General features: G+C 38.5%; 1 protein-coding gene across 13 annotated transcripts in view; it reads left to right on the top strand.

Annotated features, from left to right (window-relative positions):
* slco4a1 (solute carrier organic anion transporter family, member 4A1) overlaps positions 1-26,957 on the top strand; it is a 232,514-nt gene extending 205,557 nt beyond the window's left edge. For all 13 annotated transcript variants that reach the window (XM_072242219.1, XM_072242199.1, XM_072242237.1 and 10 more), the window contains 6 exons: positions 3,731-3,926; positions 4,794-4,959; positions 12,337-12,509; positions 13,995-14,059; positions 15,360-15,508; positions 16,834-26,957. In XM_072242219.1, coding sequence (XP_072098320.1) covers positions 3,731-3,926; positions 4,794-4,959; positions 12,337-12,509; positions 13,995-14,059; positions 15,360-15,508; positions 16,834-16,980 — 896 coding nt within the window. In that variant the 3' untranslated portion in view covers positions 16,981-26,957. The remainder of the gene's footprint in view (positions 1-3,730; positions 3,927-4,793; positions 4,960-12,336; positions 12,510-13,994; positions 14,060-15,359; positions 15,509-16,833) is intronic.
* Positions 26,958-27,215: the final 258 nt, after the last annotated feature.

The following is a 27,215-nucleotide window of genomic DNA, read 5'->3' as shown; positions in this document are numbered from 1 at the left end:
TCGCTGTGTTTCCCCTTTTCCTAACTTGCCTCCATTTAGATAATAATCTGCCTTCCCATTCTTACCACCAAAGTGGATAACCTCACATTTATCCACATTAAACTGCATCTGCCATGCAGTGGCCCACTCATCCAGCCTGTCCAAGTCACCCTGCATTCTCATAACATCCTCTTCATATTTCACACTGCCACCCAGCTTTGTGTCATCGGCAAATTTGCTAATGTTACTTTTAATTCCCTCATCTAAATTATTAATATATTTTGTAAACAGCTGCGGTCCCAGCACTGAACCCTGCGGTACCCCACTGGTCACCGCCTGCCATTCCGAAAGGGACCCGTTAATCCCTACTCTTTGTTCTCTGTCAGCCAGCCAATTTTCAATCCATGTCAGTACTCTGCCCCCAATACCATGTGCCCTAATTTTGCCCACTAATCTCCTTTGTGGGACTTTATCAAAGGCTTTCTGAAAGTCCAGGTACACTACATCCACTGGCTCTCCCTTGTCCGTTTTCATAGTTACATCCTCAGAAAATTCCAGAAGATTAGTCAAGCACGACTTCCCCTTCGTAAATCCATGCTGACTCGGACCAATCCTGTTACTGCTTTCCAGATGTGTCGTAATTTCATCTTTTATAATTGACTCCAGCATCTTTCCCACCACCGACGTCAGGCTAACCAGTCTATAATTCCCTGTTTTCTCTCTTCCTCCCTTCTTGAAGAGAGGGACAACATTAGCCACCCTCCAATCCACAGGAACTGATCCTGAGTCTATAGAACATTGGAAAGTGATTACCAATGCATCCACAATTTCTAAAGCCACCTCCTTAAGTACCCTGGGATGCAGACCATCAGGTCCCGAGGACTTATCAGCCTTTAGCCCCAATAGCCTATCCAACACCATTTCCTGCCTAATATAAATTTCCTTCAGTTCCTTCGTCACCCTAGGTCCTTTGGCCACTATTACATTTGGGAGATTGTTTGTGTCTTCCCTAGTGAAGACAGATCCAAAGTACCTGTTCAACTCGTCTGCCATTTCCTTGTTCCCCATAATAAATTCACCTACTTCTGTCTTCAAGGGACCAATTTTGGTCTTAACTATTTTTTTTTCCTTTTCACATACCTAAAGAAGCTTTTACTATTCTCTTTTATATTCTTGGCTAGTTTACCTTCGTACCTCATTTTTTCTCTGCATATTGTGTTTTTAGTTACCTTCTGTTGCTCTTTAAAAGTTTCCCAATCTTCCGGCTTCCCACTCATCTTTGCTATGTTATACTTCTTCTCTTTTATTTTTATACTGTCCATTACCTCCCCTGTCAGCCCTTGCTCCCCTTAGGATCTTTCTTCCTCTTTGGAACAAACTGATCCTGCACCTTCTGCATTATTCCCAGAAACACTTGCCATTGCTGTTCCACTGTCATCCCTGCTAGGGTATTCTTCCATTGAACTTTGGCCAGCTCCTCCCTCATAGCACCATAGTTCCCTTTGTTCAACTGTAATACTGACACTTCCGAGTTTCTCTTCTCCCTCTCAAATTGTAGATTAAAACTTATCATATTATGGTCACTACCTCCTAATGGCACCTTTACCTCGAGGTCCCTGATCAAATCCGGTTCATTGCACAACACTAAATCTAGAATTGCGTTCTCTCTGGTAGGCTCCAGTACAAGCTGTTCTAAGTATCTGTCTCGGAGGGACTCCACAAACTCCCTTTCTTGGGGTCCAGTACTAACCTGATTCCTCCAGTCTACCTGCATGTTGAAATCCCCCATAATAACTGTAGCATTACCTTTACAACATGCCAATTTTAACTCTTGATTCAACTTACACCCTACATCCAGACTACTGTTTGGGGGGCCTGTAGATAACTCCCATTAGGGTCTTTCTACCCTTAGAATTTCTCAGTTCTATCCATATTGACTCTATGTCTCCTGATTCTATGTCTCCCCTCGTAAGGGACTGAATATCATTCCTCACCAACCTCTGCCCATCAGTCTGTCCTTTCGATAGGACGTATACCCTTGAATATTTATTTCCCTGACCCTGTCCACTTGAAGCCGTGTCTCTGTTATTCCCACAACATCATACTTACCGATTTCCACCTGTGCCTCAAGCTCATCCACTTTATTTCTTATACTCCGTGCATCCATATACAATACTTTTAATTCATTATTCCCCTCACCTCCCATATCAATTCCTATTTCACTTGGCCATACTGTACGATCCCTTCTTGAGCTTTCTGCTCTGTTGATGATTAGATTTGAAAGTGAAGTGCCCAGTAAGTGTCATAATTTATGGATCTAGAGGGTCATCCAAGGGAAGAGTCTAGTCTATACCTTGGTAATAAATTTGCTTTGCTATCAGATGCCAGGCAGCTTGACTAAAATGTACAAAGCCGTGACTGTAACTCCTATTTATAACATCGAAACATACAGTGAGATGCATTCTTTGCACTAGCAACCAGCGTAACCTAAAGATATGGGGGCAGGCCACAAGTGTCGCCACAAATTCTGGAGCCACAATAGCGTGCCCACAATGATCGTCAGAGCCGCACAGAACATGACAAGCAACAAAGCAGTAACAGCACAGCAGGTCGCTGTCCTGCCTCCCACCCATCCACCCATACGGACTGTCTCCAACCCATGGACAGAACAGGCATCTGGGCCTCTAGTCTCCAGTTTCTAGGCTTCAGCCATTGGGCTTTCATTTCCAGACTTCTGATTGACCTCCGGGCTTCATTCTGAGGTATCAACCCCCAGACTGGCTGACAACTGGACCCCGAATTCCAAGCTCAAACTTCAGGCTTGCTGACTCACCAGCCCTTGTGCCTACAAATACAAAATATTTGATTATTTTTCTTTTTTCAATAATGACTACTATTCTAGTTGTCGATGACACACTGGTCAAGTGCCAGGAGGAGAGCATATGGTCTCCTCTGATGGTAAAGAACCATGAGTTCCTAATCTACAACAGAGAGTTGAATGCAAAATAACCGTCAAGGTACTCGTGAGGAAGTGCGGCTGCGTCCAACGAGATATTCAGCAAAGTTGCCTGTTTCCTTTCTGGGATGGGTATAAAAGATTTCATCTTGCTGCTTCAGAAAGAGCAAGAAAGTAGGTTCCTTTGGTACCCAGACCAATGTTTACCTGTTAACAATCTGAATGTGTTTATTATTGTTATATATAGTGTGGTACAGTAAAGTTACGTTATTCTGCATGTGCTCCAGACAGATCACTTCATCCTATCAGTGCACAAGCTTCACGTGTGCCACGGCACCATAGCAGTTAGCATAACAGTGCAAGTTGTAAGATTGGGATTTAAATTCCCACTGCTGACTCTAAGAAGTTTGTATGTTCTTCCTATGACTGCATGGCTTTCCGCTAGTGCTCTGGTTTCTTCCCACATTCCAAAAGGATGCACAGGTTAGGGATAGTGACGGTATGCTATGTTGGCATCGGAAGCCTGGTGACACTTATGGGCTGCCTGGCACAATCCTTGCTGTTGTGATTCAATGCCAACAACACACTTCACTGTATGTTTCAATGTACTTGTGACAAATAAAGCTGATATATATTTTCTCTAAAAGTAGTGATGATGTAGTCAACATTGCATCTTAGTTTATGTGAGACCCAAAGTGTTTCATAATGTTGCAAAGATATTTCTCAAATTAACCTCGTTATCACTTGCTAAAGCTACAAATTTTTGAATGTATGCTCTGTTTTCCTCAATTCCAGGGTACATTGTGGTCCCAGCTGGCGGAGGTGGTACATTCCTTGGCGGTTTTATCGTGAATAAATTAAAACTCCGTTGTGGGGGAATCATCAAGTTGTGCGTCCTTTGGACGTTCTTGAGCTTGTTAGCTATCTTCATTGTCTCCGTTAACTGCCCCAACATGCCAGTGGCAGGGATCACTTCAACATTCAATGGCAGGTATGGGCCTAAAATTAATTGAAATTTAATTTCTACTTCAACTGTAATAAGCATATCTCTCTTTTTAATAGGTTAACTATTATAATCAGTGCTTAACAATGTCTATGAATGTAACAGAGACAGAGAATGGAAATCTAGATTCTAACATGTAGGGAATCTACAGAAACATGATGCCTTCATCTTTGCTTTTGATTAATTGTATTATCCATTAGAATTATGAAGGGTATAGACAGGGTAAATGCAAGCAGGCTTTTTCCACTGAGGTTGGGGGAGACGACAACTGGACATTATGAGTTAAGATTGAAAGGTGATAAGTTAAGGGGAGCATGAGAGGAAACTTCTTCACTCAGAGAGTCGTAAGAGTGTGGTCCGTGTTGCCAGCGCAAGTGGTGGATGCAATTTCGATTTCAATGTTCAAGAGGAGTTTGGTTAGGTACATGGATGACAAGAGTATGAAGAGCTATGGTCCAGGTGCAAGTCAATGGGACTAGGCATTTGGTACGAATTCAATGGAATATCTCTGTGCTGTAGTTTTCTATAACTCTATGATGCTGCTATTGCCTTTTTCTTCTGTTTTATCGATCATTAGCTTTATTTCTTATATATCTTCTATATATTTTCATTCCATGTTTAATATAATGATAAGCTTCCCAATAATTTAACTGATGAATACCAATGGGCAGTTTTCTGTGGCTGATCTTTGGTAGAAAAATTGCAATCTAATCATGATGTTGGCCCCCACGTAAAATTAAAGGAGTGCAATAAAATCACCTTTAACGATTGGACCTGGAAGACTTAGTTAATACCTTAGTGATGTAATAATCTAAAAACGTGCCTCATTGACGCAAAGGTATGCTTATTCAACAGTTTTTATGATGCTGCAGTCAATGTGACGGCAAGTTGCAACGTTGACTGTAACTGTTTAATGGAATTGTACAATCCAGTTTGTGGAGCGGACGGTTTAATGTACTACTCACCATGTCATGCTGGCTGCACAGAACTCAATTCAACATTGCCATCAGACGGCAGAAAGGTAATCTTTTAATATCTGAATTTGTATTTTTATTAGTAGTCAAACTAGAGAGGGACTGGAAATGATTTGAAGTTGTGCATACCCAAAAGAGTTTCATTGATCCTGTTTGCAGTTACTATTCCATAGATTTACTGAGTCTGCCCACAGGGAAAAGAATCTCAGGGTTGTATGTGGTGACATGAATGTACTCTGATAATAAATTCCTGCTGTCTTTGGAAGTTGCTAAAATGGGGACATTTTTCTATACTGTACTTGTGCAACTGATAAATGTGTGTATCTAATAAAATTCGGCTTGGTAACATGACATTTTTTGATTGATATTCATACTTTAATAAACATGAAGCCATGGAATGGCAAAACATAACATAGTACAACATTAATGGAGTAATTGTTTCTGAACTCATTTTAAATTAGTGACCTAAATTCATGTAAAGGCTGGGTTATCTTAAACCCAAGAAAAGTGTTTTCCTACATGTACCACTCTCACTGCAAGCTAATAATAAGTTAGCTATTGCCATGAATACAGACTAACAGCAACATAACTCTACAATGCATGGGAATAATGTTGAAATAGCCATTTCCAATAAATAAACATGTCTAGGGTGGTTATGATTCAGGCAAACACAAAACACAAAAGTTTGAATGTTTCTTCTAAGGAAAAGTAATGCTGACACACCCATGCAAATTTACCATTCGCCAGGAAGCGATCATTTAGCTCACACCAGTATAAACTTAGATCGAAATTAGATTGACAAAATACTTTAAACTATAACAAACAAAACAATGCTATCCAATACAAAATAAAGAAAAGGCCCATTGCAGTCTATAGAGTGCAGACAATCATTGGAGCTCATTGTTGTATAATCAGTTCAGTTTGCTTCACTTTGTTTACTCATGGTACCGAAACGGTTTTACATTGAATAACCAGTCCAAGTAAAAAGAATATCCATGCAACATCCATGGAAAAAGGTGTTGAATTTTCTCCAATTCCATGTGCTAGCTGAGAAACTAAGTTATCTGCACATTCTCCATGAGACCATCGTCTGAAGGAGGATTTTCTGACATCTGTATCTGCCCATCCAAATTTGGTTCTGTGAGCATTTCACCATGTTCTTCTGCTGTATTTGTTGTCCATTTCCATTCTCCATCTTCCTCCTTCTTTCTCGAAAACCTCTTCGATCCCATACTCTCTGCAGAAGAATGGCCCCCGTTCTTTTCCTGTGCTCTCTCTGGATTTGCTACTCCTGTTGGCCATTTCTTTCTCCGAGGTATCTTATTGTCCAAAATGTTAACAAGACAAATCCTATTGACTAATTACAATGAACCTAATTTAATTAACTGGATTATTATTTTAAACAGAAAAAATGAAATACGCAATTGTATAACATAATTAAATGAATATTTTTTTATATTTAGATTTGCATTTTGAGAAAATCTGCAGAAAATAAAATGCCCAGCAGCATAACAGTATTAATAAAGCATGGTCTTAAACCAGTGTATTACGTATAATTGAAGTCCCCAAAAGAAGGAACAGTTTACTTGAAGAGCAATTTATCGTATTTGAAGTACATATAACTTGTAGGTTTAATGAATGAACTTAGCTATTCTGAACTAAACTTGAAATATAAACTGAGTACGTTGGAAACGTTCAGCAAGTTATGAAAGGAGAAACAGTTACTGCTTGAGGTTGTAACCAGGAAAAGTTGTCAATGAGATGGCTTAAGTTGCGGGTGGGAGAGGAAGGGGTGCATATTCACCAGTGATCAAATTGGATTGCAAAGAGGCTGAATTGGTTGAAAGCCCAACAACTGTCAAGTCAATTTTATTGTCATTTAACTATATATATGTATATAACATATATAATCATATAATGTATGTAGAAATAAGACAACCAGCATGTAAAGCATAGTAGTATTCATAACATATAGAATACACAATAACAGATGAAATACACATAAATTGCAAACTAAAGTACATTAATTTTAAATACTAGAAGATGCAGAGCAGACAGTTTCTAGGGTATGATGGTGTTGAATGCCGAACTGAAGTTTAAAAACAGCAGTCTGGCATATGAGACCCCATTTTCCAGCTGGCACAGGACAGTATGGAGGGCAGAGGCTATTGCATCATCAGTGGATCGATTTGAACAATATGCAAACTGGAAAGGGTCCAGTGTGGCAGGGAGAAAGGCTCTAGTGTGCTCCATGACCAGCCACTCAAAACATTTCAGAATGGTTGATATTAATGCCACCGGTCAATAGTCATTTAGGCAGGTTACTATTGCCTTCTTTGGCACTGAACTGATGGTTGCCGCCTCGAAAACAGAGCAGACAATGGATATTCCAGAGAGATGTTGAATATATCCGTCAGCACCTCCATCAGCTGGACTGCGCAGTCTTTCAGAACCTGATTTGGTATATTATCGGGCCCCACAACTTTGCATGGGTTGACTCTGGCCGGGGTCTTCCTCACCTCAGCTTCATCCAGATGAAGTGACTGCTCCCCTGGTGGGGGAGGGGTGCCTTCCTCATCAGCACTTTGTTCTGCAGATCAAACCAGGCTTAGAAGTCATTCAGCCTCTCGTGGAGTGAAGCATTCTGGTCTCTGATGCACAGAACTGACTTGTAGTCTGTAATCCTCTGAAATCCCTATGCACCTCGTGTTTCTGTTTAGGTTGCAGAGAGGCTGAATTGTTTGAAAGGCCAATAATTGCCTCTGCATAGGGTCTAATTAGGGAAGGATAATTTACTACCCAAAGTTGGAAACATCTTTATTAATCTGATTTATTTTAAGCTCAACCAAAACCTATTCAGCATCAGAATACTATTATTATTCCCAACATTACATATATTATATGAAGCAGGACAGAAAAAAAGCTAAGTAGCATTAATTACAAGCAGTTGGAAGAAAAACTATTGACCTCTTAGAACTAAAGTAAAATTTTAAAGCCCATTCTAACGTTCTACGTTGTTTGATATATCACAATGAATGTGAATGGGACGGAAAATAATATAGAATAGTGAAATATACATAAAACATCATTATCTTATGTCACTGCTGTTTATGAAGTATTCTTCACTGTTTTAAAATGTTTCATTTAATTTGAAAATAAGCTTAATGAGCCAATATATTATGAAAATAACTGAATGTAACTAGTCCATCTAATCTCATTTTCTTCCATAATATCAAAACTTATTTATAATTGCACAGATATTAAGAATAAGACCATAAAACCATAAGACATAGGAATTGATTTAAGCCATATGACCCATCAAGTCTGATTCAGCATTTGACCATGGCTGATTTATTATCCCTCTCAATCCTATCCTCCTGCCATCTTGTCCATAACCTTTGACACCCTTAATAATTAAGAACCTACCAAACCTCCTTTTTAAATATACCCAGTGACTTGGCCTCCACAGCCATCAGTGGCAATCAATGCTGCAGATTCATCAGCCTCTGGCTCAAAAAATTCCTCCTCATCTCAGTTCAAAAGGGATGTCCTTCTAATTTTGAGACTGTGCCCTTTGATCCTAGACTGTCACACTGTTGAAAATATCCTCCCCACATCTCCTCTGTCTTGGCCTTTCAATATTCAGTAGGTTGCAAAGAGATCCCCACTCATTTTTCCAAACTCCTGCAATTACAGTCCCAGAGCTATCATGAGCACCTCATACATTAACACTTTCATTCCCGGGATATTCTCGTAAACTTCCTCTGAGCCCTCTCCAATACCAGCGTATCCTTTCTTATATATGCTGCCCCAAACTACTCACAACACTTCAAATGTGGTGTGACTAATGTCTTATAAGTTCTCAGCATTATATCTTTGCTTTTATATTCTATTCCTCTTGAAATGACTGCTAACATTACTACTAATCTGCAAGTTAATCTTTAGGGAATCCTGCACTAAGACCCGCAAGTCCCTTTGTCCCTCCAATTTCTGAATTTGCTCCCCATTTGGAAAATAAATAATCAATACTTTTATTGCTTCTCCCAATGTGCATGACCATACACTTCCCTACATTGTATTCCATCTGCCACTTCTTTGCCCATTCTTTTAATCTGTCTAGGTCCTCCTTAATACTTCCTGCTTCCTCAAAACTACCTGCCAATCCACCTGTCTTTGTGCCATCTGTAAAATTGGCTACAAAACTATCAATTCTGTCATCCAGATCAATAACATACTGTGAAATTTAGACCCTGTGGAACACCACTTTTCTTCCATTACTCAAACAGGAAAATCGTTCCAAGTTTGGGACTTGTGTAGTAAAGGTATTTTTCTTCAGAGCCCAAAATTACCTTGGACACAAACAGGATAAAATCTGCAGATGCTGGAAATCCAAAGCAACACATACAAAATAAGTACCTTCTTTCTCTGACTTCTCCTCTTCCTTCCAGTCCTGCCCGAAACATCGGCTGTTTACTCTTTCCCACTGTAGTCCAACCTGATGAATTCCTTCAGCATTTTGTCTATGTTGCTTACCTTGGACAGCTTTAGGTGGTATTCCCTTGTATAATATTTATTTGATTTGAAGTTTTGTTTTCTAATTTAATCAATAATGTCTTGATTTCTCTGCTTTTCCTCAAAAATCATCCAATACTTGAAGCCATCTGCACGTTTGATGTAGGGTACCTCATTCCATGCATCAATCAAATGATAATTTAAACCTTGTGCTGTTGCATTTATATTTAAATGTGCAATATGTTGCTAGGGTTACTCAGCCATGAGGAATGAACATATGCTGAATAGATTGTGAGCTGTCAAGTTTTGGAATGAATGTTAATAAATAGCCTTGATCTGCGGAAATTATCAATGGGAAGTATATCCAGTACCACCAGATTCGAGGACAGTTACTACCCCTCAACCATCAGGCTCTTGAATAAAAGAGGATAACTGCATTCACTTGCCCCATCATTGAAATTTTCCCACATCCAATGATCTCGCTTTAAGGGCTCTTTATCTCATTATTTCATGTTCTCATTATTTATTGCTGTGTATTTATATTTGCATTTGCTCAGTTTGTTGTCTTCTGTACTCTGATTGATCCTATTATAGTTACTATTCTATAGATTTGCTGAGGATGCCCACAGGGAAAGGAATCTCAGGGTTGTCTATGGTGACATACATGTACTTTGATAATAAAATTTACTTTGAAGTTTGAACTTTGATAAAGGCAGTGGTTTTAGTACCTGGGTTTACAATACTCAGTTGGGTCATTGTATGTTAAAATTGGATCGGCAAAAGGGCGCCACTGTAAAGTAGTGGTAGTGCAACACTATTACATCACAGCATTGGAGTTCAGAGTTCAATTCTGATGTCATCTGTAAGGAGTCTGTATGTCCTGTCCATGGAATGTGTGGATTTTCTCCAAGCATTCTGGTTTCCTCCCACAGTCTATAGACATACCGGGCCTGTTAATTGGTCATTGAAAATTACCCCGCGATTAGGCTAGGGTTAAATCAGGGGTTGCAGGGTAGCATGGCTCAAAGGGCCAGAAGGGCCTATTCTGCACTGTATCTCAATGAATATATAAATATGGCAAGGAATATGGCACCCAATGTGTGTAGACAAACAGTCATTTGCCTTTTCCAGTACAGTGAATTGGGACATCGTTTTACAGCTGTACAAGACCTGGATAAGTGCCACATTTCGAGTCCTATAGCAAGGAAGTCATTAACCTAGAGAAGGTGCAGAAATGATTCACAACAATACTACCAGACTGGAGGACTTAGGTTATAGGAGGTAAACACAATAGATTTGCAGATCCTGGAAATCCAGCATAAATTGTGTACAAAGTGCTGGAGGAACTCAGCAGGTCAGGCAACATCTACGGAGAAAAGGATCGTGACCTGAAATAACTGTTTATTCCTCTCCATAGATGCTGTCTGACCTGATGAGTTCCTCCAGTATTTTGTGTGTGCTATTCTCGGTTATAGGAGAGGCTGAATTGGCTTGGACTTTTCTTCCCTGTAGCAAAGGAAGCTGAGGGGTGACCTAATAGAGGTTTATAAAATTATGAGGGGCATACGCAAGATGAATAACCAAAGTCTTTTTCCCAGGGTAGGGAGTTCAAAACTAGAGATTGTGGGTTTAAAATGAGAGAGGAAAGACTTAAATGGGACGTAAGGAGTAAGCTTTCTGCACACTGGGTGGTGAGTAGAGGTAGGTACAATTACAACATTGAAAAGGCATGTGAACGATTGCATGGATAGGAAAGGTTTAGAGCAGCAGTTTCCAACCTGTTTTATGCCATGGATCCCTACCATTAACCCAGCAGTCTGTGGATTCCAGGTTGGGAACCTCTGGCTTAGAGGGATGTGGGTCAAACACAGGCCAATTGGATTAGTTCAGTTAATCATCTTGGTCAGTACATACGATTTGGGCTGAGGGACCTGTTTCTATCTGTGTAGGGGAGGGAGGGAACGTCGGCTCAGACCATGAGAGGCCTGCGTAGGGCATTTTCATGCCTTACAAGGTGCAGATTGGAAGTCTGTGTGGGGCGCCACTCCTCACACAGACACTAGAGCAATGTGTGGCTAAGTGCCTTGCTCAAGGACAAAAAAATGCTGCTGCAGCTGAGGCTCAAACTAGCGACCTTCAGATCACTTGACAAACGCCTTAACCACCTGGCCACGTGCCCAGCACAACGTTGTATAACTCACAACATTAAAGCAATATGTATATTCAATTTGGTGACAATAGAGTTATGGCAAAAATGAAAAAATGGAGTGACCATACCTGGACTCAATTTGTTATTACAATGTAATAAAAAACCTTGAGGTCTGTCCACATCTGCATAAGACCACTTGGCTGGACCATTGCTCTTAACGTTTGCCATCCTTGACCACAGGTTGAAAACAGTCCAAACCTGAGAGAGACACTGGTAGCCTGGGAATTTTGCAGGAGAGAGAGGCTTGGGGAGTACAGGTGGGCATGGCCCGAGGAGCTGGGAGATGAGAGAACTGCGCATCCTGCCCCTACTTTGGCTACTCAAGGCTCACCCTCTATAGTATAAATGAAATGCCATCTTCTTCTGGCACTTTGTGGTATGATGGCATCCGTATTTATAGTTGGCTGAATATTATTATTGGGTCTCCTGAAGACAGAAGTATCAAAAAGCGTGGTTAACGTCTTTTTTTTAATTGGGTTTCTTCGGGTTTCTCGCTTTGTGGCTGCCTGTAAGCAAACAAATCTCAAGATGTATAACTTATACATTCTTTGTTATTAAATGTGTTTGACTGAAGATATACAATGTAATTGTGTCCATGCAGCTTCACTATAATTCCCTTTTAAATTAATCAGTCACTTAGCCAAAAGACTTGATAATTTGGGACAGTTAATATTTTGTTTCTTTTATTTTCCTTCATTACCAGGTTTACTACAACTGCCTCTGTGTAATGGAGAATCATCCGTCGGGTCTGAGTTTTGCACAATCCGGAAAATGCACCTCGCCCTGCACACAAATGCCGCTGTTCATGACTTTCTTTTTCTTCGCAATTTTATTCACGTTTTTGAGCAGCATTCCTGCACTAACAGCAACTCTCAGGTACGGATGCCAGTTCAATCACCTTCCTATCACAAATTGTAATGATGCAAATCATTTCTTTATCTCTAATGGAAATCATCCAAAATCTTAATCTGTTTATCATCACGTTAGAAGTTCAGTTAACAGAATGTTAGCAGAAATTTAGTTCTGCCAAATAAACTGTTTTGGTAAACTGTAAATAAGGTGTATGTTTACAATTATTAACATCTTGGGCTGCAGGTAGGGAAAGACCTCACTGCACTTATAACGAGCAGCGATATACACTTAGTAGCCATTTTATTAGGTAAACCTGTACACCGGCTCATTAATGTAAATACCTAATCAGCCAATCAAGTGGCAGCAACTCAATGCATAAAAGCATGCAGACTTGCTCAAGGGGTTCATTTGTTATTCAGACCAAACATCAGAATGAGGAAAAAATATGATCTAAGTGACTGGCTATGAAATGATTGTTGATGCCAGGCAAGGTATTTTAGTATCTCAGAAACTGCTGATCTCCTGGGATTTACACACATAACAATCTCTAGACTGTACAGAGAATGGTGCGAAAACAAAAATAAATTCCAGTGAGCCGCAGTTTTGTAGGTGAAAACGCCTTGTTAATGAAAGAGGTCAGAGGAGAATGGCCAGACTGGTTTAAGTTGCCAGGAGAACAACAGTAACCACATGTTGAAACAGTAGTGTGCAGAAGAGCATCTCTAAATGCTCAACAGCTCAAACTTTGAAGTGGATGGGCAACAGCAAGAGAAGACCACAAACATACACTCAGTGCCACTTTATTAGGTACAAAGACTACTAATAAAGTAGCCAATGAGCATATGCAGGATAGGACATAGTTTGATTAACTTTTAATTACGTGTTGGCTGTGAACCATTCAGAGGAACACACTTTGGAATGGCTTTGACCCACTCAGTTTAAGAAAGATTTGATGAGATGAATTGGGGAGTAATAATGATGTTTAAATGTGTGTTACAAATGAGATTTACCCGCCAGCTACAGTTAACAATACATTTTCTTGTGAATTTTATTTGTGATTCCTTCCTCGGGTTCTTTATATACTGTAAATAAACAAATTGTTGACAGCCAATATTTTTCTATTTACATGCTTTCTCCCTGTAACTTTTGACACCCTTACTAATCAACAACCTATCACCCTCCACTTTAACTATACACAATAACTTGACATTCTCAGCCGTCTGTGCAATGAATTCCACAGCTTCACTACCCTCTGGCAAAAGAATGTATTTTAAATAAAACCGCAGAGGAAAATCTCAAAATATTGTAACTTTTGTGTTCGCAATGAATTTTTTTTTATTTTGAATTATTACAGAACAAAATTGACTGCCCATTAGTTAAGAAGTTATCCCTAAGTGGATAAGTGAGCTTATCAACATTTGATAATGAAACTGAATGGTTAGGTAGCTATAAAAGATTCTGCAATATTTCTACCTTATCTAAACTGGATATTTCTCTTTATTTGATTAGATGTGTCCCTGATAGTCAGCGATCATTTGCACTTGGTATTCAATGGATCGTAGTTCGTACTTTAGGTAAGGACACCTTTTCAATTTTTAATTACATTAGTTGTGTGTTTTCTGGTTGTTCTTAATATATGATGTTATTCCAGTAGCTTATAAATAAAATGTAGGCAGAAGACCATCTAATCACATAAAAAGGCCACTGGTTATAGTGGAGTATTTGGCAAAAGCCTTAAAAATTGCCTATTTTGATTTATTAATGTATTTTACAAATATAATATGAATGTTAGTAGCATTTCAAAGAATCTATAAATTTATCTGAGGTAATAGTTGAAGAAAAGCAGAAGAAAAACTGCCAGTACCGGAAAGAAAGATAAAACTAAAAATGAGCTTCATTGGTCATGTGTACATTGAAACATCCAGTGAAATGCACTGTTTTAAAACAGATCGGGCAGAATCCCCTCATCAGAATGGGAAAAAGATGAAGAGTTTTGGATCTGAAAAGTTAACCCTGCTTCTCTTCCCACAGATTTGGTCTGCTCTAACCTGGAAATAGTCAGCAGGTTTAGGACGAGTCTGTGAAAAGAGTAGCAGCATTAAATTTTCAGATCCAAGACCCTTCATCTTTCTCAGTTCTGATGAGGAGATTCCGCCTGGTCGGGCAGCATCCGTGGAAACGGACAGTCAACATTTCAGGCCGGGACCCTTTGTCAGAACTGAAGAGGGAGGGGGACGAAGGGTCTCGGCCCGAAATGTTGACTGTCAGTTTCCACGGATGCTGCCCGACCTGCTGATTTCCTCCAGCGTGTTGTGCGTGTTGCTTTGACCTCAGCATCTGCAGAGTATCTTGTGTTTGAGATTCTGCCTGTTCTGCTAAATGTCTCCAGAAATGTCTGTAGTCATTATTCAAATAATAATAATTTATTTATTCAATTAGTACTTTAGTTATAATCTAAAATGCTGAGGATCAATAGTGCTCTACTGCACAAATGTAATTTTTTGTTTATTGATTAATATCCAGCATATTTTCTATTCTTTTTAAAAATACCTACATTCAAGCAAAGAGTAGTGTGAATTGTAAATCACATAACTGGATGGATTAAATGTGTTGAATCTTTTAAATTTTTATTACTATTATATATCTGTGATGTAATTTCATTTTTTTTATTGACAGTATAAAGAATAGAAATTCCAACCTTATTTATGTAATAGTAATCATCATAGATAGTAATATAACCATATTTTCTGAAGACTGATGGCAAAATGAAAATTTAATATTGTAGCATTGTTATATATTGTAATATGAAATAGTAAAATTACATAAATTACAGATGCCTTTTTTTTTATCTTCCCTTCGCATAAATTTCAACAGGAGCAATCCCAGGCCCAATTGCATTTGGCTCAGTTATTGACATCTCTTGCCTTTTGTGGCAGGAACAGTGCTCTGAGAGAGGCTCGTGTTATATCTACCAAAATTCAGCCATGAGTAACTATCTCCTGATTGCGGGAATAACTTATAAGGTAATATATGCAAATGATTATAGTTAAGTAGATGAGGAAATAACTTACATTGCCACCATGCTAATTTTGACATAAAAGGAGTGACAATGTAATGGCACTGAACTCAGCATCACAGCAGAGTACAGCACACTAAGTGAGGCCTCCGTCGGTCAGGGTCGACCATGGATGTTGTGCCCTAGTTGTCTACGTACAGGCCCCCAACTGATGAACCCAAAGGAACGACAGAGACCGATACAGTTTGGCACCAGCAGCGTCACAGGAGTTGCCAGTCAGTGTTCAACTCAATGCTGCTTTAGGGATTTCAGCTCCGGATTTTTCCCTCAGATTTTACTCCTGAAGCCTTCCCCATGAGTGGGTATAGCCGCAAAGCAGCGGAGGTTTGAGATCAGGGTTTTCCTTCTCCGAGGTGAGCTGCCAACCATGGCTGACGAGCCCCATCTGCCCAAAGCAACTGGTTTTAAGGCACTATTACCACCCCGGCTATAACAACCTTAAGGAACCACAGCACACTACAGGCCTTTTAACCTATTCTAAGCTCAATCTAACCCTTCCCTCCTGCATAGAGCTCCATTTTTCTATCATCCATGTGCCTACCTAAGAGTTTTTTAAATGCCTAATGTATCTGCCTCCACCACCACGCCTGGCAGAGCGTTCCACACACCCTGTGTGAAGATCTAACCTCTGGCATCGCCCTAGTACTTTCCTTCGATTACTTTAAAATTATCCCTCTTTGTTTTAGCCATTTCAACCCTGGGAAAAGGGTGACGGCTGTCTGCTCGTTCTATGCCTCTTATCATCTTGTACCTTTCTATCAAATCGCCTCTCACCCTCCTTCACGCCAAAGAGAAAAGCACTTCATAAGACATACCTTCTAGTCCAGACAGCATCCTGGTAGGTCTCCTCTGCACCCTCTGTGAAGCTTCCATGCCTTTCCTATGGTGAGATGGCCAGAAATGAACACAATATTTAAAGTGTGGTCCACCCAGAGTTTTATAAAGCTGCAACATTACCTCACGGTTGTTGAACTCAATCCCCTGACTAATGAAGGCCAAAACACCATACGTCTTCTTATCAACCCTATCAAGTGGCACAGCAATGTGGAGAGATCCTCGGATCTGGTGGAGGTGGAGGATCAAGCAGCTTATGTGAAGAATTAATTCTTAACTCTAGTGGGTGGAATGAAGATGACAGAAAATTGATCTGTATTAAGTTCTTTGTTTCAAACATAAATCATAGATGCCTTGTGTATTTATCCGTAGTCAAATATCACTACGGATGGCCTTCTCTGCTTAAATTAACCAGTCACTTTTTTTCTAACATTTCAGGCAGTGGGGTCGGTATTTTTTCTCCTGGCTCTCTTTTTATACAAGCCACCAGGTTCTTCCCTCAGTAGTTCAACCATGGATAACGTAGAAGATGAATCAGATAAGGGTATTTCACAAAATACAGTTAAAAGAGTAATTACTTTGTAATTAACTCACACTTAAACTGTATTCAATGAAAACTGTTTTCAAGCCACTTCATATTATTGGATGTCATCCGCCGCATTCGTCTAAGTAGCCACATTTTCAAAAACATCTCAGCTTTTACTTGAGGTTGGGACTTTTTACAAACTTAACACTATAAATTGCATAAGTTAAATATATGCAGAGTCCAAGTCTACAGTGAAAGCAACCTCTTAAAGGTGAATAAGCAGTGTTGTTTATTTGCAAACATTGTACTTATGTACAGGAGTTCTACATCATTATGTCAGCCATTGATCTTGACATGAAACAGAGTATTGGGATGATGTTTACATCTTCAAACTATGTAATAGCGCTTAAGGCTTTGTTGGATATTGGTAGGGTTGTAATGACATTTATTTCAGCTGTTTACTTCCACACAATGCCCTTTCTTATTTGGACAAATTCTGAATTGTGTCTTTAATTCTAAATGATTTAATGCTATGTTACACGTGCATTTGAACAATATTGACATAAGATATTAGTACTAAGATCAATCTTCTTTCTTTCCAAAACCTCAATTACTTGAATCTTTTGCTCTAATTTTGCCATAGTGCACCCACAAACGCTCCAATAACTGACAATGGTTGACTGTAGAGGACAGAAATTTTATTTCAGACCACAGTTCAAGCCCCAAGAATGTAAATGGAATTATGTCAAATAGAATGTCATCCTCAGGATTTGATCCTGAATTCAAGTGAGGAGTTTGCATTTCTCTTTGCATGTTTCTGCCAATTGAATTGGCTTCCTCCCAAATCCCAAAGGTGTGCTGGTAAGTTAATTGGCTTCAATAAATGATCCCGTAATGTAGACGAGAGGCATAAAAATCAAAGGGGTGTTAATAGCATATGAGAGAAAATGAGCCACACAGCTACAGAGAAATGCAAAGACCTAGAATGAGAGAAATGGGATTGCTCCACTGGAAATCAGCATGGTCTGGATGGGCCAAATGGCCCCCTTCCATGTCACAATAATGGAGTAATGAGCAAATAAATATCACTGTTGAAAGATATGAAATCCTGCTAAATGTTAGTTGATCATAATGTGGCAATCATCAAATAAATCTTAAATATTATATGTAATGGAAATCATGCAGACCCTAAGGAAATGTAAATAAAATGAATTTCCAGAAGAAATAGATGGAAAATCTGCATTTTTTATAAAGTGCAATCCTTTTCTCATTTTCATCTTGATTAAGTGTTGCTGAAAGTGACCAGTTGTGCTCGAGATGAGGGTTACCCAGAAGGATGGGCATGAAAGTAACAATATAGCTTCTGTTTTAATAATTAATATACTAGATGTGTATAGATACTGTATCTTCATTACAATAAATATTGTATTTCATCTCAAGGTGTATTAAAGGTACACCTTGAGATCTCACAAAAAATTTGTATAAAGAAAAACTCCAGTCATGCACTAGACACAGTTCCAGAGTGTTGAGAACTGGAAAGATCATTATTGGGAATGTTGGTGGGGATTTGGGAGTGGGGGAGTTGATATTGTGTTGAAGTAAAAATAAGAGATTCAGTGTCTTGAGGATTATTTATTATTAAATACTCTCTTTCTTCATGTGCCTTGCACGTTACATGCTTGGGTGATCATGGCTCTCCACATTGAACGATCCCACACAGCATCAACGATAACTCGCACACTTAGATATGTTAGTTCTTTCACAGTGTCCATATATTTTCTTCTTTGCCTTCCTCTTCTGCATTTCCCAGGCATACAGCCTTGTAATGTTAGGCATTCTATTTCTCCCTTTCTGATGACATGGCCCAGGAATTTAAGTTTCCTCTCATTTAATGTTCTCATTAAAGATCTTTTTGTATGGGCATGTTGGAGTACTGTCTCATTAGTTACCCTATCTCTATATATTTTCAGCATTCTTCTAAGAAACCATATTTATGTAGCTTCTAAGTTTCTTTGGAGTTCTGGTGTTATAGTCTATGTTTCGGAAGCATACTGCAAGATTGGCCAGATGTAACATTTTAGTAGCCTAAGCCTTGTTGTCATAGAAATTTGCCTGTGGTAAAAATGGGTTTCATTTTTTGGAAGTTGGTTTTGGCAATGGCAATTCTTCTTTTTATTTCTACTTTACTTCTAGCATCTTGTGATACAAAGCTACCAAGGTGTTTAACGCTGGTCTTTTGTTCAATCTCTTGGTAACCGATGTACAATTGGCAGTTGGGAGTATCCTGCTGTTTTGATATTACCATACATTTGATTTTTTTAGTTGATGGTTAGACCAAAATCTGCACTTGTTTGTACTACTTTGCCTAGGAGGATTTGTAGGTCTTCTGCAGCACTTGCTATTAAGGTGGTATCGTCTGCATATCTTATATTGTTGATGCTAACACCTCCGATTTTATCCCATCTAGGTCTTCTATTTCGCTGAGAATCATTTCACTATAGATATTAAATAATTCCGGTGAGGCAACGCATCCCTATCTAACTCCTCTTTGAATTTTAGTCCAGCTGCTTATATCATCATCAATTTTTACTGCCACCATTTGGTTCCAATACAGTATAAATTTTGAAGCAGTTGTTGGTGCTTTCCGTCAATGTTTAGTGAGAATTTGAAATAATTTTCCATGTTGCACTTTGTCGAATACTTTAGTGAAATCAATAAAACATAAAAAGACATCATTTTGATATTCAATTGCCCCTTCTGAAAGCATTCATAGTATGAAAATTGCATTCCTAGTTCCTCTATCCTCAATAAACCCATATTGCAGTCTAGAAGCTTCTGGCCTTAACTTGTTTTTAATTTGGCTTAGAACAATTTTCAACAAAATCTTTATTATGTTACTCATAAAACTGATTGTTCTATAATTTTCGCAGTCAATACTTCCAGGAATTTTTGACAGAGTTATAAATACTGATTTCAGGAAATCATCAGGCAATACACCAGACTCATGTACACCATTAAACAGTTCAAAAAGAATATCTATACCCAGATCTTCTAGGGCTTGTATCATTTCCTCTGAAATTTCATCAGGTCCACTGGCTTTACCAAGTTTCATGCTTTTCATTGCTTTAGTTATTTCTTCTTTGGTAATAGGTGAGCCAGAATTAGGGTGTTTAATATCTGGGAGTTCCCCTCTATTATCTTCAAAAAGTTGCTTTATATACTGAATCCACCTCTCACATACTTTATCTGGATCTTTTAGTATGGACCTGTCTGTTGATCTTACGCATCCTGTAGAGGAGGTTTTCTTAATTCCAGTAACTTCCTTAATTTTCTTGTGCACTTCTTTGCTGTTGTTAATATGGCCTCTGCTTCATTGCATTTTTGATTCAGCCATTCTTCCTTTGCAATATTGCACAATTGTCTGGTCTGTCTGTCTAGTTCTCTGTATTGCACTTCATTATTCTTCACTAACCTTCTTTGTTTCATTAGATCTAGAATTTCTTGGGTTATCCATCCCTTGTTGGTATGTTAGATTTCTTGTACTGGGAATATCTCCTCTGCTGATTGCTGTATAGCATATTTAAATCTGTCCCAAATAGGTGTTGTTTCGTTTTCATTGAGGTGTTCTTCTACAGCTGTTTTGAATTGTTGCTTAAGTATGCTATCTTTTTAAATTCTCCAAGCATATACTTCTTTCTCTTTTTTCCACATTTCAGTGTCTTTAATTTTATTTTAATGGTAGCTATTACTGGATGGTGATCTGAACCACTGTCTGATCCTGGGTAGGCTTTAGAATTTGTGATATTATTTCTAAAGCGTTCATTGATGGTAATAAAATCTATTTGATTCCTTGTTCTATCTCAAGGGCTAATCCAAGTACACAATCTACGTGGATGGTTTTTATACCAAGTATTGGTGATCACTTGGTTGGTTCTGACACGTCAATCAGTAAACCTTTCTCCATTTTCATTTTTCTCCCCTAATCCAAAAGGTCCTATGATGTTATCAACCCTTTCCTGTCCAACTTTGGAGTTAAAATCTCCCATGACTAGTTTTATATCCTGAGATTTACATTGTTCATAAGCACTGTAGGGATCTTCATAAAACTTGTTGATATCCTCTTCATCCGTATTGTTTGTTGGCACATAGGCTTGGATTATGCTAATGTTAAAAGGGTTACCCCTTAATTTAACTAAAAACAGCCAGTTGCATATCGCCCAATATCCCATAAGACATTTTGATACTTGTTTGTTTAAAATAATTCCAACTCCATACATATGCTGTTGACCTCCAGAATACATTATCAGAGAACTATTCTTAGTGAATTTGCCACTGTTGGTCCATCTAATTTCTAACAGGCCTAAGATATCAACTTCCAACCTTTTCATTTCACTTAATGTGTTGTCCAACTTTCCTTTCTGGTAAAGTGTATGTATGTTCCATGTTGCTACCTTTGGCCTTTCCCTATTGCTTACAGTCTCTGGATGACGGTCTGGTGTCACATGCAGCCCATGACTATCCCTACCGAGCGAGGTGTTGTTCTGTTGATTAGTATCAACCCCATTCATGCTGTTGTCTGGTTTCCTTCTTTTGTTTCTTTCCATGGTTGACTAGGCAGAAATTTCAACAGTGGTTTGCCATTGCCTTCTGTTGCCACAGTGCTCATCTAACTAGAGCATTTGACCTCTACTAGTGTTCCCAACTGGGAATCATACACTAGACGTCGCCCAACCTTTGCTGTTGTTGTACAAAGACAATCCTCCACCAAGCTTGGAATCCATCTCCCTGCTGCCGGAGACTTCAGTGATTTTAGGTGACACCACCACCATTGGTCTGGTTATTTTTCTGGCGCCAAACACTCGTCATAGACATAGCTCCTTCAGCGAGACAAGGTGCGCCCGGACCTAAGTCCTAAGTGAAGGCGGAGTTGTCTTGGGTGGTAGAAGCTATATAATCACTATTGGCATTTCCTGATATTTAGTCAGGACCCAACCACCCCATACACCCCATTATTAAATACCCCACTTTTAAAACAAGAACACATATTAAGATTCATCACCATTACGTGCTGTGTTGCATGATGTGGGCGATCACGGTCTTGTCTGATTGTTCTTGGGAAATCATTCTACAGAAGCAGTTTGCCATTACCACCTTCTGGACAGTGTCTTTACAAGAAGGGTGACACCAGCCATTATCATTACTCTTCAAAGATTGTCTTCCTGGTGTTAGTGGTCATATAACCAGGATGTGATATGCACAAGCTGCTCATCCACCACCGGCCCCCATAGCTTCACGTGACCCTGATAGAGGGGCTAAGCAGGTGCTACACTTGCCCAAAGGTGACCTGAGCAAAGGGAAGGACGCCTTGTTCCTCCTTTGGTAGAGACGTATCTCCACCCTGCCACCCAACAGATAAGACACATAACCTTTACTTGTCTGACTTTCACCTGGTGTCATCCGCACCCATGACAGACCTCATCACATTCACAGCTGCCATTCCAATGATTATCAGCATGAAGGTGCATCTATAACCTTCGTTCACCTGTCACAAAAACATCAAGGAGCAGAACCTGTAGCAGTTGGGCAACAATGCAGAAATCCATAGATTACCCTTTGTCACATTGGTGTTTCAATTCTAGCCCCTGTCAATCTCGTGTGTCATTGCAGAATACATGCAGAGGTGTCACTTCACATCCCCTCAACAACTACATCACTCCCATGCCGTGCATCCCAGATTATCAGCCTATGCCCCACAGCTACTTGGGGCATGGGACCTAATCAGGCTTTGGATCACAACAGGAGTTGTGATCATGCAGTGGATTTTTACAGTAGGAAATTACAAACTTTTCTGCAGCTGCTATGGCTGGGATAGGCAAAGGTCTTTTAAGAACTGACTGCCTTCCCAGCAATGAGCATGGGAAAGATGTGGCAGCCTAACTGTACCAGCAATCCTTGATAGGATCTGCACAATTCCTGTTTCAGTGTGTAATATGCCGTAAGATTCCTTTAAATATTTTCCCCTAATTTTACTTTTTAATGTGTCTAAGTAAATATCAGTACTAGCCACAGAGGAGAAAGTCTGATTTCTGGATAATGGTCTCTACTGAGATAATAGGAATATCTGTTATTACAGAAACAATTATGTGCCATGATGGAACATCTTAAAATATTTGATTGATAATAAGGAATTTATTATTAATCTTTAAGGTGAAACTTATCATTTAATCAAATTGTCTCATGTTGTAATCAAAGTTACATGATATTACCAAAATTAGATATTTCAGCATAAGTAGTTGCTATGCTTTTTTTTCTGTTTACTTTTGAAAAGCACTTTTTTTGCCAATACAGGGTTAAGGTTTAACACTGGCAATTAGTTAGAACAATTTTAATGCAGGATTGTTCAATATTTCAAAAGATTTGTGATTTTCAAAAGGAAAACCACGCTGAGATTGATAGGCTGTTTCAATGCTGTAATTTATTGAAAATTCTGTGAAATGGGAAAATCCTATGAAGTTAGTTGTGTTTAATCTCATGCTACTTATCAATTTTCCCTAGGGTTTGAAAGAATGAGAAATATTACCATTAAATTCTTCATTAGGTTGACAGGATAACAGCTTGAAAGTATTTCCTTCAATTGTGAAAATGTCCAACTTAAGGTCATAGCATCAGAAAAGGGCCAAATTAATATACAGCAGATGAGAAATTTCCTCACACAAGGGATTCAAGGTTTTCAAATTCTCAATCCCAGAGGGCTGTGACTACAATGTTTTTGAGTATGTTTTAAGGTAAAAATAGAACTTGGATTCCTAGAGATACATTATGTGGCGATAACAAAAAATAGTGGCATTGAGACAGAAAATCAGCTTTTAGTTTATTAAATAACAAAGGAAACTCAAAGATCCTGTACATGTACTCCTATTCCTTTACCTTATATTAAAGTGTGAATCATTCAACCATGTAAATTTGATTTGAAAACTCAAAACTCTCCTAACCAACATTGAAAGAGTGCAGAAAAAATTTACAAGGGGCTCGAAAGGTTGAATGAGTTAGGATTTTATTTCCCAGAGCGCAGAACAACAGGAGATTTTATAGGGTTACACAAAATTATAAGGGACAGCTCATTAGCTTAGTGGTCAGCATAATGTTTTATTTACACTGCCAGTTGTAAAATCAGCATTCAATCCCCGCCGGGGGTGGCACGGTAATGTAGCGGTTAGGCTGATGCTTTACAGCACCAGCTGTAAAATCAGGGGTTTAATTCCCGTTGTTGTCTGTAAGGAGTTTATAAGTTCTCCCCAAGACTACCTGGGTCCCTTCAGGTGTTCCGGTTTCCTCCCATATTGCAAGACGTATGAGTTTGGGTTAGTACATTGAGGACACACTAAGATGGCACCAGAAGCATTGCTACACTTGCAAGTTGCCTCCGGTACATCTCAGTCTGTGTTGGTTGTTGACACAAACAAGGCATTTCACTCAGTGTTTCGATGAGTCAGTGTACATGTGGCACATAAAGTTAATCTTTAAATCTTTATATTGGGTCAATACATAAGACTTTTTTCTCTTAAGTTGGGTGAGACAGGAGCTAGAGGTCTTAGATTTGAGATGAAGGTTGAAATATTTGAGGAGAAACCGAGGGGGAACTTCTTCACTCAGAGGGTGGTGCAAATGTAGATCCAAGATGTCTGCCGAAGTGATGGATGTGCGTTCAATTGCGACATTTAAAAGAAGTTTGGATAAGAACATGGATAGAGGGCTATGTTCTGGGTGCAGATCGATGGAACTAGGTAGAAAAATAAGTCATCATGAACAAGATGGGCCTTGATTTTGATAACTATATATAAGCTGTAGTATTACTGAAATAATTGAATGTTTTTTAATTGAGTTTCACTTTCCATTAGGATTACTAAACTATTCAATTTTAATTTTAAGTTATTAGATATAAATTGCACAATGTGGTGATAAAGTTTAAAAGTGCTCCAAAGTCTTTTTCCTCTTGGATACTTAACGAACTTCCATGAAGTGAGATGTTTTGACATAAAAATGGAATCATGTGAATTATTTAGAACTTAAGAATTGGAGATTAGGGCACATATGGAGCTGTTCTGGTGGCTCTAATTTGTTTCGCAGCCAGTCAGAATAAACCAGGTGTTCTCAACCTTTTTTTATGCCATGGACCCAGACAATTAATCAAAGGGTTTGCAGACCCCAGGTTGCGAACCCTTGGAATAAACAAAGAATAAGTGGTAGGAAATAGACTGAATGATCTGAGATTGGATAGTATTTACACATTGCTATAACAGTTGTTATTAATCTCAGTATGGTAATATATGGTAGAAAATCATAAATTTGTATCTCTCCTTAAATATACGTTATAAATGCAAACAGCTGTCACATAGAGCAGTGAACTGCTTTGGTAAGTTTGCAAATCAGTGCATCCTATTACATAGTGTATTGAGATATATACTGCTGCTGCAAAATTGAAAATTTTGTTTCATAGACATTTGTTCTGGAAATAATTCAGAAAATGTGTAGCTTAGGTGGTTGATGTTGAGGTGTTCTCTGACCTTGGCAATTTGCTTGAAAATGTTTCTTCGCTGTTCGAGGAGACATAATCAGCACACTATTAATAGTGGTGTTCTCTGAATGCTTGGCCTTTAAATCCTTAATCAATCACCTGATTAACAGTGCACTATTGTTGTATCCTCGTTTGGTGACAAAATGTTTGCAAATAAATTGCTAAGATCGGAGAATAACACTTTTTCAGTAAGTGCCATTTATCAAAAAGACAGCCTGAAGACTTTTTCATCAAAAAAGCACACACTAAAGAGGTTGTTTGCTAGACTACCTACAGTATGTATTAACCTCTGCCATATACTGTATATTTAAAATGATTATTACAACAAATTAAAATAACTTCTATATTTGCTGAAAGCAGTTTCTGTTTATTTTTTTAAATAAGGTTATTTGTTTTAGTTGGTATTTTGTTTTAATACAGATATTTTAAGAATTATTGCAATACCATGTGGAATTGCTGAACATATTTAGCATATCACTATTTATTTCATGGCATAAATTATATTTGGAATTAATATGGAATGAATTATGTATTATCTTGCTAAATTAATATTCACACTAAAATTAGTATAGTCTCTTGAACCATTAAACTGAGTACATTGGTATAAATGCTGAAGGAAATTTATATGTATTATTGTTGACCAAAACTGATTACAGTATAGGAATTATAGCCAACTGTCTGTATGAGGCTTGCATAATAATCTTGATGTCCATGGAAAAGTTGATTATTAACATTTTATTCTATGCCTTTTTAATTATTTGCTTATAGTCCAGCCCCGTAGCCAACCAAGTGCCTGACATTAATGTCACCTCACCTCCTATCCCTAATTGTGACCTGATCTCCAATCCCATCTCACATGTCTCCAACCCCACCACATCATCAATGTTAGACGGTTGGAGTGGAACTTACTCACAAGTTGCCATCCACATAACATCCCTCACCTCCAAAATTTAATCTGGACTCACCTGATTCTATTCAAATGATAAACCATGCAAGACTTGATTTTGCAGGACCTGCTTAGTATCAGAAACTAAATGGGGTATTGTGTACTACTGAATTTTACAGCAACATTTTGATTATAACCCCATTACGTTGTGACCATTTATTCTTTGCTACCAAAATATAACAATAAATATAGCACAATTGGTGGCTTTATAACAAGACAATATTAGTGAAGAAAAATAAAAGAATATTTGTACATCCTGATGTATGTGATCATCTGGATTGCTGCAGAAAGTTTTTATAAATTTGTTATATAATTGTCAATGTATTTTTGCTGGTAAAGTTTTGATCCCACGTTTGAAGCAGAAGTTTAGACAATTTGATGTGCATTGATTATGTAGTTTAACATGCCTGACAAAGATTGTGTATTTTTACATGCATTTCTTTAATTGGAAATGTTGAAATTAAAATGAATGGATCTGCAATTTTTTGTAACTGTCAATCAATGTATAATTTTCTGCACAAATATGTTTAAATAAAAATTGTTTCAGATTTTGTTGTCTCTAATTCAATGGGTGGAAAATGGTTGACATGAATTCCTCTCATTAAGTTGCACTACATTTGTTTGTGTTTTCCTGGTTTATGTAATATAGTTGAGTTGGCAAAGCACAATGGAGATGATATTTCAGCAGCCTCTGGCACTGTGAGGTTGTGTGACTAGACCGATGATTGGCTTCCAGCTATATGAAGACAGATGCAACCTGTATGCTTAATTTC

The sequence above is a fragment of the Mobula birostris genome, chromosome 2, assembly GCF_030028105.1.
Source record: "Mobula birostris isolate sMobBir1 chromosome 2, sMobBir1.hap1, whole genome shotgun sequence".
Lineage (NCBI taxonomy): Eukaryota > Metazoa > Chordata > Chondrichthyes > Myliobatiformes > Myliobatidae > Mobula > Mobula birostris.
This window is presented reverse-complemented; position numbering and strand designations above follow the sequence as displayed.